General features: G+C 32.2%; 3 protein-coding genes across 3 annotated transcripts; 1 reads left to right on the forward strand and 2 right to left on the reverse strand.

Annotated features, from left to right (window-relative positions):
* Positions 1–7,456: 7,456 nt before the first annotated feature.
* LOC130467439 (uncharacterized) lies at positions 7,457–8,935 on the forward strand. The gene is made up of 5 exons (XM_056835945.1): positions 7,457–7,588; positions 7,669–7,797; positions 7,886–8,029; positions 8,215–8,418; positions 8,813–8,935. Exons 1-5 carry the CDS (start codon positions 7,457–7,459, stop codon positions 8,933–8,935), a joined length of 732 nt encoding a protein of 243 aa, XP_056691923.1.
* A 355-nt stretch (positions 8,936–9,290) lies between these two features.
* On the reverse strand, positions 9,291–11,188 carry LOC130466946 (protein FAR1-RELATED SEQUENCE 12-like). Its single transcript, XM_056835487.1, has 2 exons — positions 10,250–11,188; positions 9,291–9,904 (listed from the first exon to the last, which is right to left on the reverse strand). Coding segments are annotated over exons 1-2 (897 nt in total). The 5' UTR covers positions 11,145–11,188; the 3' UTR covers positions 9,291–9,902.
* Positions 11,189–11,199: 11 nt separating this feature from the next.
* On the reverse strand, positions 11,200–13,788 carry LOC130467440 (protein FAR1-RELATED SEQUENCE 5-like). Its single transcript, XM_056835946.1, has 5 exons — positions 13,655–13,788; positions 13,208–13,275; positions 11,929–12,811; positions 11,290–11,703; positions 11,200–11,206 (listed from the first exon to the last, which is right to left on the reverse strand). Exons 2-5 carry the CDS (start codon positions 13,254–13,256, stop codon positions 11,200–11,202), a joined length of 1,353 nt encoding a protein of 450 aa, XP_056691924.1. The 5' UTR covers positions 13,257–13,275; positions 13,655–13,788.
* Between the last annotated feature and the right edge of the window lie 2,124 nt (positions 13,789–15,912).

Consider the following 15,912-nt stretch of genomic DNA (forward strand, 5'->3'; position numbering starts at 1 on the left):
ATTTGAAATTTTTAGTTCGGAAATAATTTTAATTAATTTTAAAATTAATAATTTAAATTGTTTTCTCGGATTTTAATTTTGAATATTATAATTATTATAAATTTTAATTTATACTAATTATTTTACTAAAATTAAAAACCTTGAATTAATTTAAATTCATTTAATTCAACTGAAAAAATAAATTAAATAAAATGGATTCAATTATAAATTTATATGAGCTTTAAATTTAAATTAAATTTGTATGTTTCCGGTTAGACTAGAAATACATTTTTATGTTTAAAATTAGTAAAGCATATGAATTTATTGGTTTAAGTGGGAGTATTTTTAGTCATAAACTCTTGATTAGGTCTACAAATCCTTTAAGGTTAAACAACTTGATTAGAATTAATAAGGACTGGATAATTGTTAGATTATTGGTGCCCTTGATTAATTGCTGCAAATATTTATGTGATGCATACAATGTGTTTTTACTAACCAATTATGTGGGCCATTCATGATAATGAATGGGTGAATGGTATATATTGTATATGTACTGTTTTGCAGGTTATGAAGTGACTAGTATGGCCCAAATAGGATAGAAAATATGGTCTGCGTACCATTAATTTGAATGTAATGGTCTAAAAGCACCAAATTTGTTTTTCAATTCAAATGTGGTCTGCGTACCATCAAATAGTTGTAATTAGTTTAATTATAGCTTATCCTATTTGAAGAAAATGACGCCTCCCACGGTGAAATTCAAGACGGAGTTTCCAATCCATTTTCAAGACGGACTTTGAAGTTGAAGCTTCAAGATGAAGTCGGGCCATACTAGATCACAATTATGTTATGCATGCTTTAAGTTATTTATTGCTTTTAAATATGTCTTAAATATGCATGAGATTGTGGCTTGATTATGTTGCATGATTAAGGATTTTAGTTCACTTAAAATCTAACCAACATAGTAAGAGCCTTAAGTTCCAAACTTAAAAATTTAGTTAAAAGGTGCCACTTACTTGGATATCCTTTACATCGATCTTAGTAATAGGTTTCCGCCATAGCGAGGTGTTACTTATCGATACTAAAGGGGTAAGGTACACAAATAATTGTGAGTACACACTACTACAAATCCCGCCTTTTGGAGACGCTTTTTGGACCGTTTTTCGACGCTAAAAAGCGTCGATAAATTAGCCCTCGACGCTTTAAGGAAGCGTCGAGAAAATTAAAGTCGAGAATATTCTCGACGCTTTTTGGCGTCGTGCACTGGGACGCTTTTTGGCGTCCACTTTCATCCTTCCGCATCGACAACCTCGACGCTTTTCGCCGTCCATAAGATTTTCCCGCTTTGCCCCACCCTTTTCCTAATCATTGTCCTCGACGCTTTTTGGCCTCCATAATTTCTTCAGCCTAGACGCTTATATGCGTCCACAGGTCTTTTCCTAATCAATGTCCTAGACGCTTTTTGTCGTCCATGTTTTCTTCAGCCTATCTTTTCCTAATCAATGTCCTCGACGCTTTTTTTCGTCATGTTTTCTTCAGCTTAGACGCCACAAGATTTTTTCCTGTTTTAACATTTTCCTATTTAATGTCCTCGACACCTACAGGCGTCCATAAATTTATTTTGGCGGGATATTTAATTCAAAATGAGCACGATAATACGACCCCAAAAAACGTCCAAATTATTTGTATGATTAACCTTTTTTTTTCCACGTACCTATATATTAATTCTTGTATCATATATATATATATATATATATATATAGGGAAGAGATCATGTGAAAATACATCCTTATGTGAGTATACTAGTATATATGAGAATGAATCTAATCCGTAGGATTAGATTCAATCTAATGGCTAGGATTAAATGTGAGCAAACCCATCCACCTTCCCCATTAAAAGCCACGTCTCTATCAATAAACCCCACCACTTTCTCTCTCTAAAACCTTTCCTCTTCTTTCTCTCTCCCGTTCAAGACTCTCTGTTCTCCCTCCTCTCGCAGAAACCTCAGCGATTTTCTCTCTCCTCTCGCGAAAACCACCATCGCAGCTCCGATTTTCTCTCTCCGTTCAAGACTCTCTGTTCGCCGCCGGTGTATTGAAGATTTAAGGTAAATTCGAGTTCAATTGTTATACATTTCTTCTCTCCTTCTACAATTTTTTCAAATTTTAACCTAATTTTTTCAATTGAAGATGACTGGAGTACAAAAACAATACGAACGACGAAGGTAAGCGAATTTGTAACCTAATTTCGAACTTCGTTCGTTGTATATACATTAATTGAAGATATTTTTTATTGAATTTTGATTTTCAGCAAACACAAATATGACAAACAAGCAACAAATCCAGACAATACTGAAGAGTAAGAATTCAGTGCTTTAATTGTAGAGAAATTTATTTATTAATTCCGTAAATTTTGTAATTTTTTCGTAATTTTTCGAAATTATTTTTGTAATTATTTATTCTGCTAATATTTGTATGTTTCTAGCGATTTTGAGAATTTTTATGAACTTTTATGAATTTTCAGAATTTTTTAAAAGAATTTAATTTGTGATTTTTTGAATTATTTTCAGAATTGATAGTTTTAAGATATTTTCGACATTAATTGATATTTTTGTTTTGAAATTTTAAACAGAGGAAATAAGAATGAACGCGCCAAAGAAACGGAGCCAATTGTCCCGTCATCACTTTTGAACGACATCATGAACGATTTAGAGTAATACTTTATACTCTCAATACTTTAGAACATCATAAATCACTATGTAGAACATCATAGATCACTTTGTAGAACATCATAATTGCATATGTTCTAAATATAAGTGCACATGTTCTGGATTTGAAAGCTAGCTGGTGAAATTAATTATATGTTGTGTTATCTGCCGTTTGACAGTTTTACTAGATTCCATTATCTCTTTCCATCTATTAGTTTTGGTGTTTGAGTTTCCCTGATGGTTTGTTCCTGTGTTGTTGTTAACTTTTTTATGTGTCAGTTACGTTGTTAATATTTAAAATGTATCCATAGTGCAGATGATTTCTTGTAGTACTTCTTTTGGTGATAACTTTGTAAAGTTTGAACCCTATTTCCAAGATTTCTCTGCAAAGTTAACAATGTTTGATGAAGTTGCTGGTGTGACTAGCATAAAATTTACTTTCATCTTATGAAACAAAACGCGTGTCGATTCAACCAAGCTTGAGGCATTATGGTGTCTTAGTTTAAACTTTATTGTCTGGCGGCATGTTCTAATAAGAATTATGACTTTTAAATGTGACGATCAGAAAACGCCAACCTTGGATAGTAGTTGGATATGTTCATGCATCTGTGTTTGACCTTTGGGCACTTCAATCTAAACCAATTACTTGTATTGAACCAAAGTACTATCCAGTTCCTTATCTCTAGTCCAAGTAACATCAAACTTTAATTTGGATTGCCTTTGCTGTATTACCTGATTAGCCATTTGTAGTAACTTTTAGCATACTGTAAATTCAGAACTTAGGTTAGTCACTTTCTGCCGCATGCAAGATTAGTTGTGTAGCAAGATTACTTTTGTGCTTGATGTTTCATGTGGATTTCTAATCAGTTTGATGCTTGTAGAGTATTTTGAAACTGTGACAAGACATGGGATCGATTTGGCATGATGGTTATGTACTTAAATATCATTTTCATGTTTGGTGGAATTCAAATGCTGCAAGAGAATATAATAAATAGCTTATTTGGCTGCAAAAAGACCAGTGATAATGTCGTTCACTGTTGTGTGAAACCGCTACCTTCAGAAGAGTAACATGGCTTAAGTTTGTTTCTAAGTTTAGCTGACTTAAAGTCTTTTTGGTCATGCATATTTTCTTGAGAATTACAACATTTTCTCTGCACAAGTGAAGTTACATTATTCCTAATTGTTACCGCTACCTTCAACATTGAATGGAAATTGCTAATCTTCCATTTTGGGTGTTACTGTGTTAGATATATGATTAGGTTTCATTCTAAAGCCTTCCATATCTACAGAACATATAGTTTAGCTTCTTAGAACACGTAGCATAATTGATTAGAACATATAGAACAATTTACAGAACATATAGGTTCACTTATTAGAACATATAAATTCAATTGTTAAAATATTTATACCTATTTAAAAAAGAACTAATTTTGTTTCATGTGTTGCAGGGAACCCGAAGATCACACCAATCAAGAAACTGAAGTTAAAATCAATGAAGAAAGCATTGATAATGGAAACCAAGAACAAGAGCCTGATCTCACTAAAGGACGGGAAGAGACTGTCAGGTTTAAGACAAAACATAATATTTCAAATAGAAAACTAGTAGATTAATTAGACTTGAAATCACCAACATGTATGTTAGAATGTATCTGATTTCTGCCCCAAGATTAGTATTCATGTGTATCAATATGCAACAAGTTGGGACCTACTAAACTTTTCTATGTTTCTATATATAATTTGTACCATACCTATTCCCAAAATGGTTTTTAAGATTCTAATAATAGTTATAATCTGTGTTGCTGTTATGATGTTCCTATATTGTTGTTTTGGTTTTTAGTTCTATGACTTAAGTAGTTTGCAAGGTTTAATCCAAAATAAAATCTTTCTAATCTATCTAAACATCACCTCTCATTGTGCTAGAACATATAGCTTAATTGCTTAGAACATGTAGCTTAACTGATTAGAACATATAGATTCACTTGTTAGAACATATAAATTCAATTGTTAGAACATATAAACATATTTATAACATTAAGTTAATTTGTTTCATGTGTTGCAGGGAAACCGAAACTCAAACCAATGCAGAAACTGAACCTATCATCAATGAAGAAACCAATGCCAATGTAAACAAAGAACAAGAGGAAGTGAATCAGAAGAATGACAAAAGAAGGAAACATATTGCAAAAAGGAAACAAGGGAATGAAATTGTTGTTAGAGATGTCAAGAAGCACAAGTCTGCAGTTGTTGTGCACTCGAGATCAAAAGACTGTGTAGAAGTGGATAACAAATCAAAACCGGTGGAGAAGAAAAAGGCTAGACTTTTGGTCCAAAGAATACCACCAAATTGGTTCATGGCACTTATTCCTAAAATTCCGAGACAACACAGAGCTGCCATTAGGAAAATAGGCTTTGGTGCCTTCCTTGATTTAGATATTGGTGCCCATAAGTCTGCGTTTTCTGCTGAACTTGTAACAAGCTTAGACGCCAACAGAGTTAATTTGGTGATGGATAATAAAGAAGAAATAGATATTCAGTTGAAAGACATACACCTTGTGTACGGGCTTCCAATAGGAGGAAGGAAAATAGTGGAACCGAAGAAGGAAGAAGATGAAGAATGGGTTTCATTTCTGAGAACATGGAGGGGATTCTTTAACATGGAAAGTGGAAGTCCATACCTGTCAAAAGTATTTGATAGGTTGAATGAGTTATGTGAAAAAGACTTGTGTGATGAATTTTTATGGCATTTCGTGGTGTGTGTAGTGAATACTTGTATATGCTCAACATCAAGACCGGAAGTGGCATACAAGTTTCTGTATAGCTGCATGGACATACAGAAAATTCATGAATTAGACTGGTGCCATTACACTTTTGTAAATATGAAGATAGCTGCTGAAAAATGGAAAGGAGGAAATGCTTATTTCACTGGACCATTGCCTTTCTTACTGGTATGTACACTGCCCATAACATATAGTTTAAAAGTATAGAACAATTATGTTAACTGGTTAGAACACATACTTAAATGTTTAGAACATATTCTTTTTCTGCTTAGAATATATATCTTAAGTTGCAGAACATATTCCTCAATAGGTTAGAACATGTTAAATAATTTTGTTAGAACATATTGATTAAGTTGTTAGAACATATTGATAAAGTTGTTAGAACATATAATTTTAATTGGTAGAATATCAATCTACAATGAAACATTTACTTAATTGAAATAGCCTATGAATTTGCTAGTTTGATCTTAAAGTCTTAAACTTGCTTGATTATTACAGATTAGGATTAAAAGTTGCCCTTCTTTGTTTTGAAAGTCGCTCTGCTTTTAGCAAAGAGTTTTGTCATTGCGTATGTCTTAATTACTTGAAGCAAAATATTTATAAATATTCAAACTCTATACAGATTACATATTTTGACCGGTTGCAAAGGGAGAAGATTGTGCAACCAAGAGAGTTCCCTCTCCTTTCAGTCTGGAACAGTGAGAGGATAGAAGAAAGAATGAAGATTGAAAACAAGAGGGGCTTTGGAAAGGGGGTTGTGCTCAAAAGAATAGCTTATGAATGATTACTAGAAGAACAAGTTGAAGAACACATATACCAGAAAGATCCTGACTTGCAAGCAGGCTCATCAACTTCATCCTACAACATTATGGTAAGTAACTGGAAACATAGAATTTAAATACTTACCATGCAAGTTAGTACACATGGTTAGAATATTCAGAACATATTACTTAACTAGTTAGAACATATTGTTTGGTGATTCCAACATAATTGTTTTACCATAGAACAAGATAGTCTCTGGTTATGATTCTAGAATGCATTGCCGTCTATGAGATTTTGTATTTTCCATTTTTCTCACCCTTGATTGATGGTAATTGGTAATCTAGAACATATACAGTAACATGTTAGAACATATGAAGTAATTAATAGAACATTTGGATTAAATACTTACAACATATTACTTAACTAGTTAGAACATATACAATAACAGATTAGAACATGTAGGTTTAATTTAGAACAATTAGATGAAATACTTAGAACAAAGTGTATTGGTTGTTGGAACTTATATTAAATGAATTAAAAAAATAGTTTTAGCACAGTTCCGAACATTGAATACATTCCTTAGAACATATTATAGAATATTTAGAACAAATAGACTTAATTCTTAGAACATATATCTAATTGATGAATCTGTTTTACTTGAATGAAGGGCTTTCTGGACAAATTTGTGAATTCAGAACTTTATCTTTGTGAATTCAGAACATTTACCTAGTTGAATTTTAACAATTACTAAGTTAAGTCAGAACATTGACATTTTGTGCATTCCATAGTTTTTGAATTCAGAACTTTATCTTTGTGAATTCAGAACTTTATCTTTGTGAATTCAGAACATTTACCTAGTTGAATTAGAACAATTACTAAGTTAAGTCAGAACATTGACATTTTGTGCATTCCATAGTTTTTGAATTCAGAACTTTATCTTTGTGAATTCAGAACTTTATCTTTAGGAATTCAGAACATTTACCTAGTTGAATTAGAACAATTACTAAGTTAAGTCAGAACATTCACATTTTGTGCAATCCATAGTTTTTGAATTCAGAACTTTATCTTTGTGAATTCAAAACATTTACCTAGTTGAATTAGAAAAATTACTTTCCTGATTTAGAACATCTAACTTTTAATTTTATTTCTCAAAAATTGATATAATATTTGTGTTTTTGTTGAATGAAGTGAGCTTTTGTACAACGATAAGCTAAACAAAATCACAAGAGAAGAAATGAAAAGTCTTGCGGGCGAAAATCATATGCTCAACAATATAGCTGATGCATGGGCATACCTTTTAAATGTTGAAAACAGAAGGCGAGGTGTAGGAACAGAAAGTAGATTTTTCTTCAGCACAAAGCCATATGTAAGTTAATACATATAAAATGATGTCTAAATTAAAATTCGAGTAGCACTTTTTTTTGACAAATATTTAAACATTTTCAGGACATCTTATGCAAAGATAAGTACTTTCTTTCGAGTATCAAGTTCAGTGAAAGATATCCTGCTTTGTTTAAAAGAATGGATGAAGAACTAGCACATGCTAAAGTAACAAGCTTGCAAAGAGTTCAATTGGTATGATTCTAATTATGTGTGACAGTGTTGACGTAATATTATACTACTTTCACAAACAGCAACATAACTCTAAACATTAAATTTCCAGGTGTTTTTTCCGATAGTTAATGGTGGTCATTACTATCTATTGTGCATTAACTTCATGAATGGCAGTTTGGACGTGATTGACAACCAATGCATTACACCCCCTATGACGTATTTGGGAAAATACAAGAATGAACCAAGAAATATGGTACGCTTTCTATCTAAATCTGTGTTAAAGTGATGACATAGATTTTAACTAACTAATTATTGTCAGAACAAAATTTTCCAAATTCAGAACATATAGAAAGAATATTTAGAACATTGTGCTACAAATTCAGAACATATTCCTAAACTTCAGAAAAAATAATGTTTCTCACTTTGACAATTTCACAGTTGAAAGGCTTCGCAGAATATTATTTTGCAAGACACAATGGAGGAAACAAAAGTTCTGTAACTGATTTCAAAACAAGAAACCTGAATATGAAATGGAAAAGCAACGCCAATTATGATGATTGTGGAGTGTTTTTGCTGAAGCACATGGAAACTTATTATGGAGAGAGTGCAAAGGAATGGAATCCGGGACTGGAAAAAGACAACGTAAGTGTTTAAAATTTAAATTTAATGCTAAGCCTCATGAGTTTAGAACATTGGAATACACTCAAAACATATACTTGGTTATACAGAACATGTTCCTTAACTAGTTAGAACATATACTTGTTGATACAGAACATGTTCAACTTGTTAGAACATATACCGTAACAGGTTAGAACATGTAGAATTAATTATTAGAACAATTAGATGAAATGCTTAGAACAAAGTGTATTGATTGTTAGAACTTATATTAAATGAGTTCAGAAAATATTTAGAACATATTGTTGAATTTGTTAGAACATATAGGGTTAGTTATTAGAACAATTGGATTAAATGCTTAAAACAAAGTGTATTTAACATCTATTTTTTTGTTCTAACCTTCAAATTGATGTCATTGCAGTTTGAGAAAATGAAGAGATTGAGAGTTGAATATTGTGGAAAGTTATTGGCGCACAAAGAGAATGATGAACATCATACAATGATTTCAAAATCAAGAACATGGGCACTAGAAAACAAAATTTGAGGAAATTGTAATAGCTAGTTGTAGATCAATGCTAGAAACATGTAGCTTACATGTAGCATCAAATTTCGTACTTGTTATAAATAGGTTGTGTTGAAGATGTAGCTTAAATGCTTAGAATTTTTGGCTTTCTTGTTAGAACATATTTCTGAAGTGGTTAGAACATTTATGTGAATTTCTTGTTAGTATTATAAATACTATGAGTATTAGCATAATTAGTTGAAAAATGTGAGAATTAGCATTATCAAAATTTAGTATTATTGATATTTAGTATTGTCAAACTAAATATTCAATGCAATGACTTTGTTTCATAATTTGTTGTTATCCTTGATTTAATTAATGCAAATAGAAACAAGTCTATTAAACAAATAAAATATATTCCAATAATTTGTAATCATTTCTTGTTGAACGTGATTCGGAACAAATACTATGTTATTTCAAAACGTATGGTAAGTTGACTTAGAGCATTTACATTTTGTGCACTAACTTTTAACTTTTTTAAGAACTAAGAACTTTTTAAATTAAGAACTTTGTCTCTTTGAATTCAGAACATTTACTTAGTTGAATTAGAACAATTACTTTACTTACTCATAACATCGAACTTTTAACTTTATTTCTTAAAATTTGGTTTAGTGTTTGTATTGTAGATGAATGAAGTGAACTTTTGTACAACGATAAGCTAAAATGAGAAGTCATGCGGGCGAAAATAATAATATCAACAATATGCATGGGGATACCTTTTAATTGTTGAAAATAATAGTTAAGCAAAAGGAACATAAAGTATATTTTTCAGAGCCATGAAAAAACTATATAGATATACATTGTTCATGGAAAATATGACAATGTCCAAAAACGTAACACAAAAAAAAAAAAACTATAAAAAAATAACACTTCAAAAAGTGAGAGGATCTATGTGGCGATGGTGAATGATGAAATTGTGTATTCTTTGGCGAGAAGCTTTTAATGACAATTCTGGAAAAAAAAAAACAAAACAAATTGTGTCAAGGGAACTAAATAATGAATAAAAAGCATCATTGAAATTAAAACATTATAATTCTATAGTTTAGAACATTATGTATATTGTGTAGAACATAGTGCACAGTTTCCTGGAACATGCAGTTTTAAGTGTAGTACATGATATAGATTGGTTAGAACAATATGAATATTGTGTAGAACAGAATGCAGAATTCCCTAAAACATATAGTGATAAGTTTAGAACATCATGTATATTAATTAGAATATATGATAATTTATTCAGAACATCAAGGTAATAGAATTTTTTACATCCAAACCATGTTATAAAAACTTATAACTTACAATTTTCTTTCACTTTATGTGGGCAATTCCGGATATCATGGTAACCAAGCTCTCCACAACCTCTACATAACCTTTTCTTCTTTTGGCTTTGCTCAATTGCCTTTTCCTTGTCACCTTTCAATCGTTTGTCACTACCTGTACCTGGAACATGAACCCCCGTGCCTTTGTTCTTTGAAATTTTAGGCGGCTTAACCACAATTTCAGTAGGAAGGGTAGCTCCAATCAGTAGCTCGATGTCTGTTGCTTTGCTAGGAGAACCATTGTTTTCATGATTGTTAGAACTCTTCTTAGCTTCCAAGTTTAACCTTAAACCTTTTAAATTCTTCACAAGATCAGTAAGATCTTCTTCATTACCCTGAGCCAAACTCACACATGTGTGAATTTCTGACCATAACTCATTTAACATTCTTTTACAATCAACAAAGTTAACACATGCCTCCAAGATATTTCCTTCTAAATCAAAAATTGGCGTTTTAGTTGCCAAACTAGTCCACCTATTTAGCACATAAGCATCAGGAATATACTCAATCATCTTTGCCTTCCACACCCAAACCATGTGCCTACAAGGAATCCCTAACCTCTCAAACATCTTGCACATACACTTACTATCTAGGTTAGCCGGGTTAAAACTAACATCGAACTTTCTTATTCTACATCCTTCTCTAATGGTAAAGATTTCAAACCCATTTTCTTTCTTGTACTCCTCAAGTCCACAGTGAAAGCAACCAATCTCGAGCTCCTCTTGAAAATCATAAAAGACTGAAACAGTGTAGATTTTAGAAGCATGTTTCTCTAATGCAAAGGAAGTCTTACATTCTGGATGCTTGTGTTTAGAATCATTGTCAAATTGACCTTGAGTATGTCTTTGAGCATCCAATGCACTCTCAAATCTCATGTAAAACTCTACTAGAGTGAGATGGGGATTGGTAAACTTTGTATAAAAATTATTCTCACTCTCTGACCTTGATGTAGTCCTCATGATACCACATAGAAACGAATCTCTAAAGTATGCTGGGATCCACATTTGACGCTTCTCATACAACTGCTTCAACCACTCATGGTCTTGAAGCTTGAACTCATCAAGAACCTTTCCCCATTTCTCTTCAAATTCTGTTGGCTCAATCTCTTCACTCCAAACACATTTGCAAATTTTATTAAGAAACAGGGTATCTTGCGTAATCTGACGGCCGACTTTCTCAGGCATTTTTTTCATTATATGCCACATACAAAACCTATGCTCAGCGGTCTGAAACACTTTAGGAATAGCTATTTTCATTGCCGGATCTTCATCCGTAATCAAACAAGCTGGCTCATTACCTCCCATTGCCTTGAGGAAAGTTCTAAAAACCCACTCAAAAGACACGATGTCCTCATGGGCTATTAAAGCAGCACCAAAAGTAACACACTTCTTGTGGTGATCAACTCCAGTAAATGGGCCAAATATCATATTATACCTAAAAACAAATTTCAGAACATTCAGTATAATGTTCAGAACATATGAATAGTTATATAGAACATGCTGAATAATATTTAGAACATATGTACAGTTATTAGAACAAGATAACCATGCATTCAGAACTTGATGAGTAATGTTTAAAACATGCAGATTTTAACTTAGAACATCATGAATATTATGTAGAACAAAATTTAGATGAATTCAGAACATGACAAGAAATTACCTATTTGTTTGAAATGTGGTGTCAAAAGAAACCATATCACCAAAGAGTGCATAATTCTTTCTACATATTGGATCTGCCCAAAAAGCTTTACAAAGTTGCTCGTCTTCATCCACCTCATAGTCAAAGAAAAATGCACTCCATAACAACTTCTTGTTCTGAAAGTTATTCACAAACATTTGGGCATCCGATCCTTCAATGTAAGCCTTCAAATCTCTATGAAAATTTTTGAAATCTTGCTTGGATGCACCAACGTTATCATACGATCCAACTAACTCCTTCATCAATCTAAAAGTCTTAACCGGACCAATGTTCACCTTCGAATTATCAATAATCATCTTCTTATGAAGAATATTCATTTTCCTACCCGCTTTCTGAAATTTTAGACAACCCGGGGTGTAAAGAGCATGAACATGTGGCTCTCGGAATTCAGTCACCACATAAAAACCTTCATTTTTATACTTCATAACCATCCGAGCCTTGCAACCAACACGAGTAACTAGCCTTCTTCGAGGTATAGGTACTTTATCTTCATTACCTTCCCCTTTTTTAACATTTGGCATGCCTCCAACCTTAACTATTGCTTTTTCTTTGAAACCAGCCTTGTTGCATAAACAATACTGAAAAGCAATAACGTCTAGTGCCTTCCTTTTTGTAGCAGTAGATTTCCTCATCACAAAACCAGCAGCTTTTGAATATGCTTTATAAAATGAAATACCCTCTTCGACACTCATAAATTTCATCCCTACAACAGGTTTTAACTCATCAGAACAACATGGAATCCATTCTCTCGTTCCCCCTGGACTTAATATAGGAATTACTTCAGGAGTAACAGCCACATTTGAATTAGAACAACTTGCATATTGTTCATTATCCACAACAGAATCTAGAAAAAAATAACAAAAAAATAATTCAGAACATGTATAAAGTTTACATAGAACATTGGGTTAAAAGTGGAGAACAATGTAAGAATAATTCAGAACATCAGAAAGAATGAGACAGGAAAATAGAGAACTATACAAAATCCTAGAAGCAAGTATTACTCAAAACATTTTAAACGACTATGCCGAAGATATAATGCAATCATTCACATCATCAAAAACAATTTACAACTTGGAGTTCATTAGAGGTGATCATTATTCACAACATGATCAAAAAACGAATTTAAAAACAATTCAGAACGTGTATAATATGTACATAGAACATTGGGTTACAAATTCAGAACATTTATAGCGATTATTCAGAACGTTAACAAATTAGACACAATAATAAGAAAACTCACTTGATTCCGTCAATGATGAGGACGAACTATGATGAAATTCTGATGCCATTGCTCGAAAGAATACTGATCTGTAAATCAAAAACATGAAACACATACATGATTGAATACAAATTTGAACACATAAATTAAAAACAAAATTCAAAGGAACAAATAGATAATCAAAAATCTAAAATATATAACAAATACAAATCAAAAATCAAAATAAAAAACAAATCAGAAAATAAAAAACAAAACAAAAACAACTCACCAAATATGAGTGCAATTCGGCAATTCAAATTATAAAAGAAGCTCACGAAATTCAGCAAATAAACAATTCGATAATCAACAATTAATAATTTCAATTCAATACTAATAGAATTGGAATCGATAATCAAAACTAGGTCAGAAATTGGAAAATTATCAAGCAAAATACACAAATCAAAATTGCGAAAATTGATAAAAAAATACCTTGAAATAATCAAGTAGATGAATGTATTCGAGAATTGAATTGAATTCTGAAGCGAATTTGGAGACGAATTGGACCTTGATTAAGGTGCTCTAATGGCGGCAGCAACATCAAAGAGAAAGGCGAGAAAACAGAGAGAGAAAGCAGAGATTAGAGAGAGAAACTAATTACGTGAAAACTGAATTTTATGGGTTGATTATACTTAAAAGAATTTACCAAATTGCCATTAATAATCCTTCATTTCAGGCTGTTAGATTAGAGATGATTCAAGGGTTAAGATCTATTCTCACATAGGATGTGTTCTCACATAAAGGAGGTGTTCTCATATGAGCCCTCCTCTATATATATATATATATATATGTATGTATATATATAATAAAACATTATTCATCACGTACAATTATAAATTTAAAATTAAAGTGCAACGTAACACAACATCGATCAATTAATTAACCTGAATTGTGAATACTTGGTCTTCAATTAACAATAAAATTAACTTATAATTCATAGTACGTACACGCATGTTACTAACCAGAATCCAAACATACACGCATATATATCACTAATCGAAATCCTAACCAAATAGTCCAAAACAACATCATAAATCAAACCAGGCCAAGAAATACTAAAACTTGGAAAAACTAACTAGCTAAGATGTACTACGTACATATATATACTATATGTAGATGATCGATGGTAGTAGCTCATATGAAGCTCAAGTGTCTTGGCCTTAATTTTGCTTTTGCACATTATCACGTTGGACGACCTTCAAAGAAAAATACAAAATGTAATAAGTACATAATAAGTCGGAAACTTGAACTACGAAGGAAATTAAGTACAACATTCAGTTCTAGTTTGTTCTATATCACTCACAGAATGTCTATTATAAATGAGCAAAAGCATAGCAGAGCCAAGAACATGTCAAAGACCCAGGGGTATAAATACTACATCTGAACACACACACAATAGAACACACACACAACATGCAGGGAGTGATCATGTCAATGACCAGGTGTATAAAACACACATTTTGTAACTGATGATGATACAGCATGTTCATACTATCTTTTCTAGCATCATGCATATATATTATCTTTCACTTTTCTGATATTTGGTTGTCTAATAACTTCAGGAACCCGTGAAGCGCGTTGTTTCATTTCAAGATGTTGGAAGAACCCTTGGAGGCAACAGTTCTGCAGTATCTGAGCAAACTGTTCCTGCTCAGATGTTATCATAGTTGCATCAGTTCTGCAGTTCTGAGCAAACAGATCTGATGTTATCATACTGCAGAACTGGTATGATCGCACCCATAAGTCCATAACCCTCAAAAAACAGATCCCAATTAAGCTAAACAAGTAAAATGGGGAATTTTACAGTCAGACGGCTGATATTATTAAGCTAAACAAGTTGTACTTGATCCAACAGGTTCGAACAATGTGCAGCAATTAAGAAACCTAGGCTGATATCATATGAAAGAGTTTAGGGCAGCAATTAAGAAACCTAGGCTAAATTCAGGAAGCGGCATCATGTGCACAATTTAAACATCAAGATGTTGGATTCTGAGATTTCTGTTTTTCTTTTGTCATGATGACGGTGATATGCTAATGAATTTCTCATGCTAGTTAGTAAGCTGAGTTGATTTTAAAAAACTTATAGAAAGCAAGAAATAAAACTCATAAACGAAATTGAGCATTCAAATTAGCAGATTATGAACAACTGCCTAATATTCCCATGTGACCTAAGCAATGGTCCAAACCAACTATCACATTTTTAATTGGAAGTTTGGCATGAACAGTTGGTTTGACATTTCATTCAAGTCAACTGTCAATCAAAATGATGGTGGAATTGTGCAGTTAATACTACTTGACAAAATAACAACACACATAAACAAATATCGAATGAGTATTTGGTTTCTATTAATTAGGCTATTAACATATTTGAGTGTGAGCTATACTATGAATCTATATGAGAATTGACAGGTATTCTGAAAACGGGTGCAAAATATATTGTTTCCCCTCATACGTTACAAATAGCCCTTCTTGGAATCTTGGTACCATCTAATCAACCACCACAAACATGAAAATCAAATGAGTATATAGTTACACCCAAGAGAGGAGCATTGATGTAGAAATTAATATCCAGATTCACATTCCACAAGAAACAAGTGAAAAATATACCATCTCAACAAACTACGTCCATGCCAAAAGCCTATCGTGTATCAAGCTTTTCAATTTAAGGCAAGATTAACCAGAGCTACACT

This window comes from Spinacia oleracea, chromosome 2 (assembly GCF_020520425.1).
Source record: "Spinacia oleracea cultivar Varoflay chromosome 2, BTI_SOV_V1, whole genome shotgun sequence".
NCBI lineage: Eukaryota > Viridiplantae > Streptophyta > Magnoliopsida > Caryophyllales > Amaranthaceae > Spinacia > Spinacia oleracea.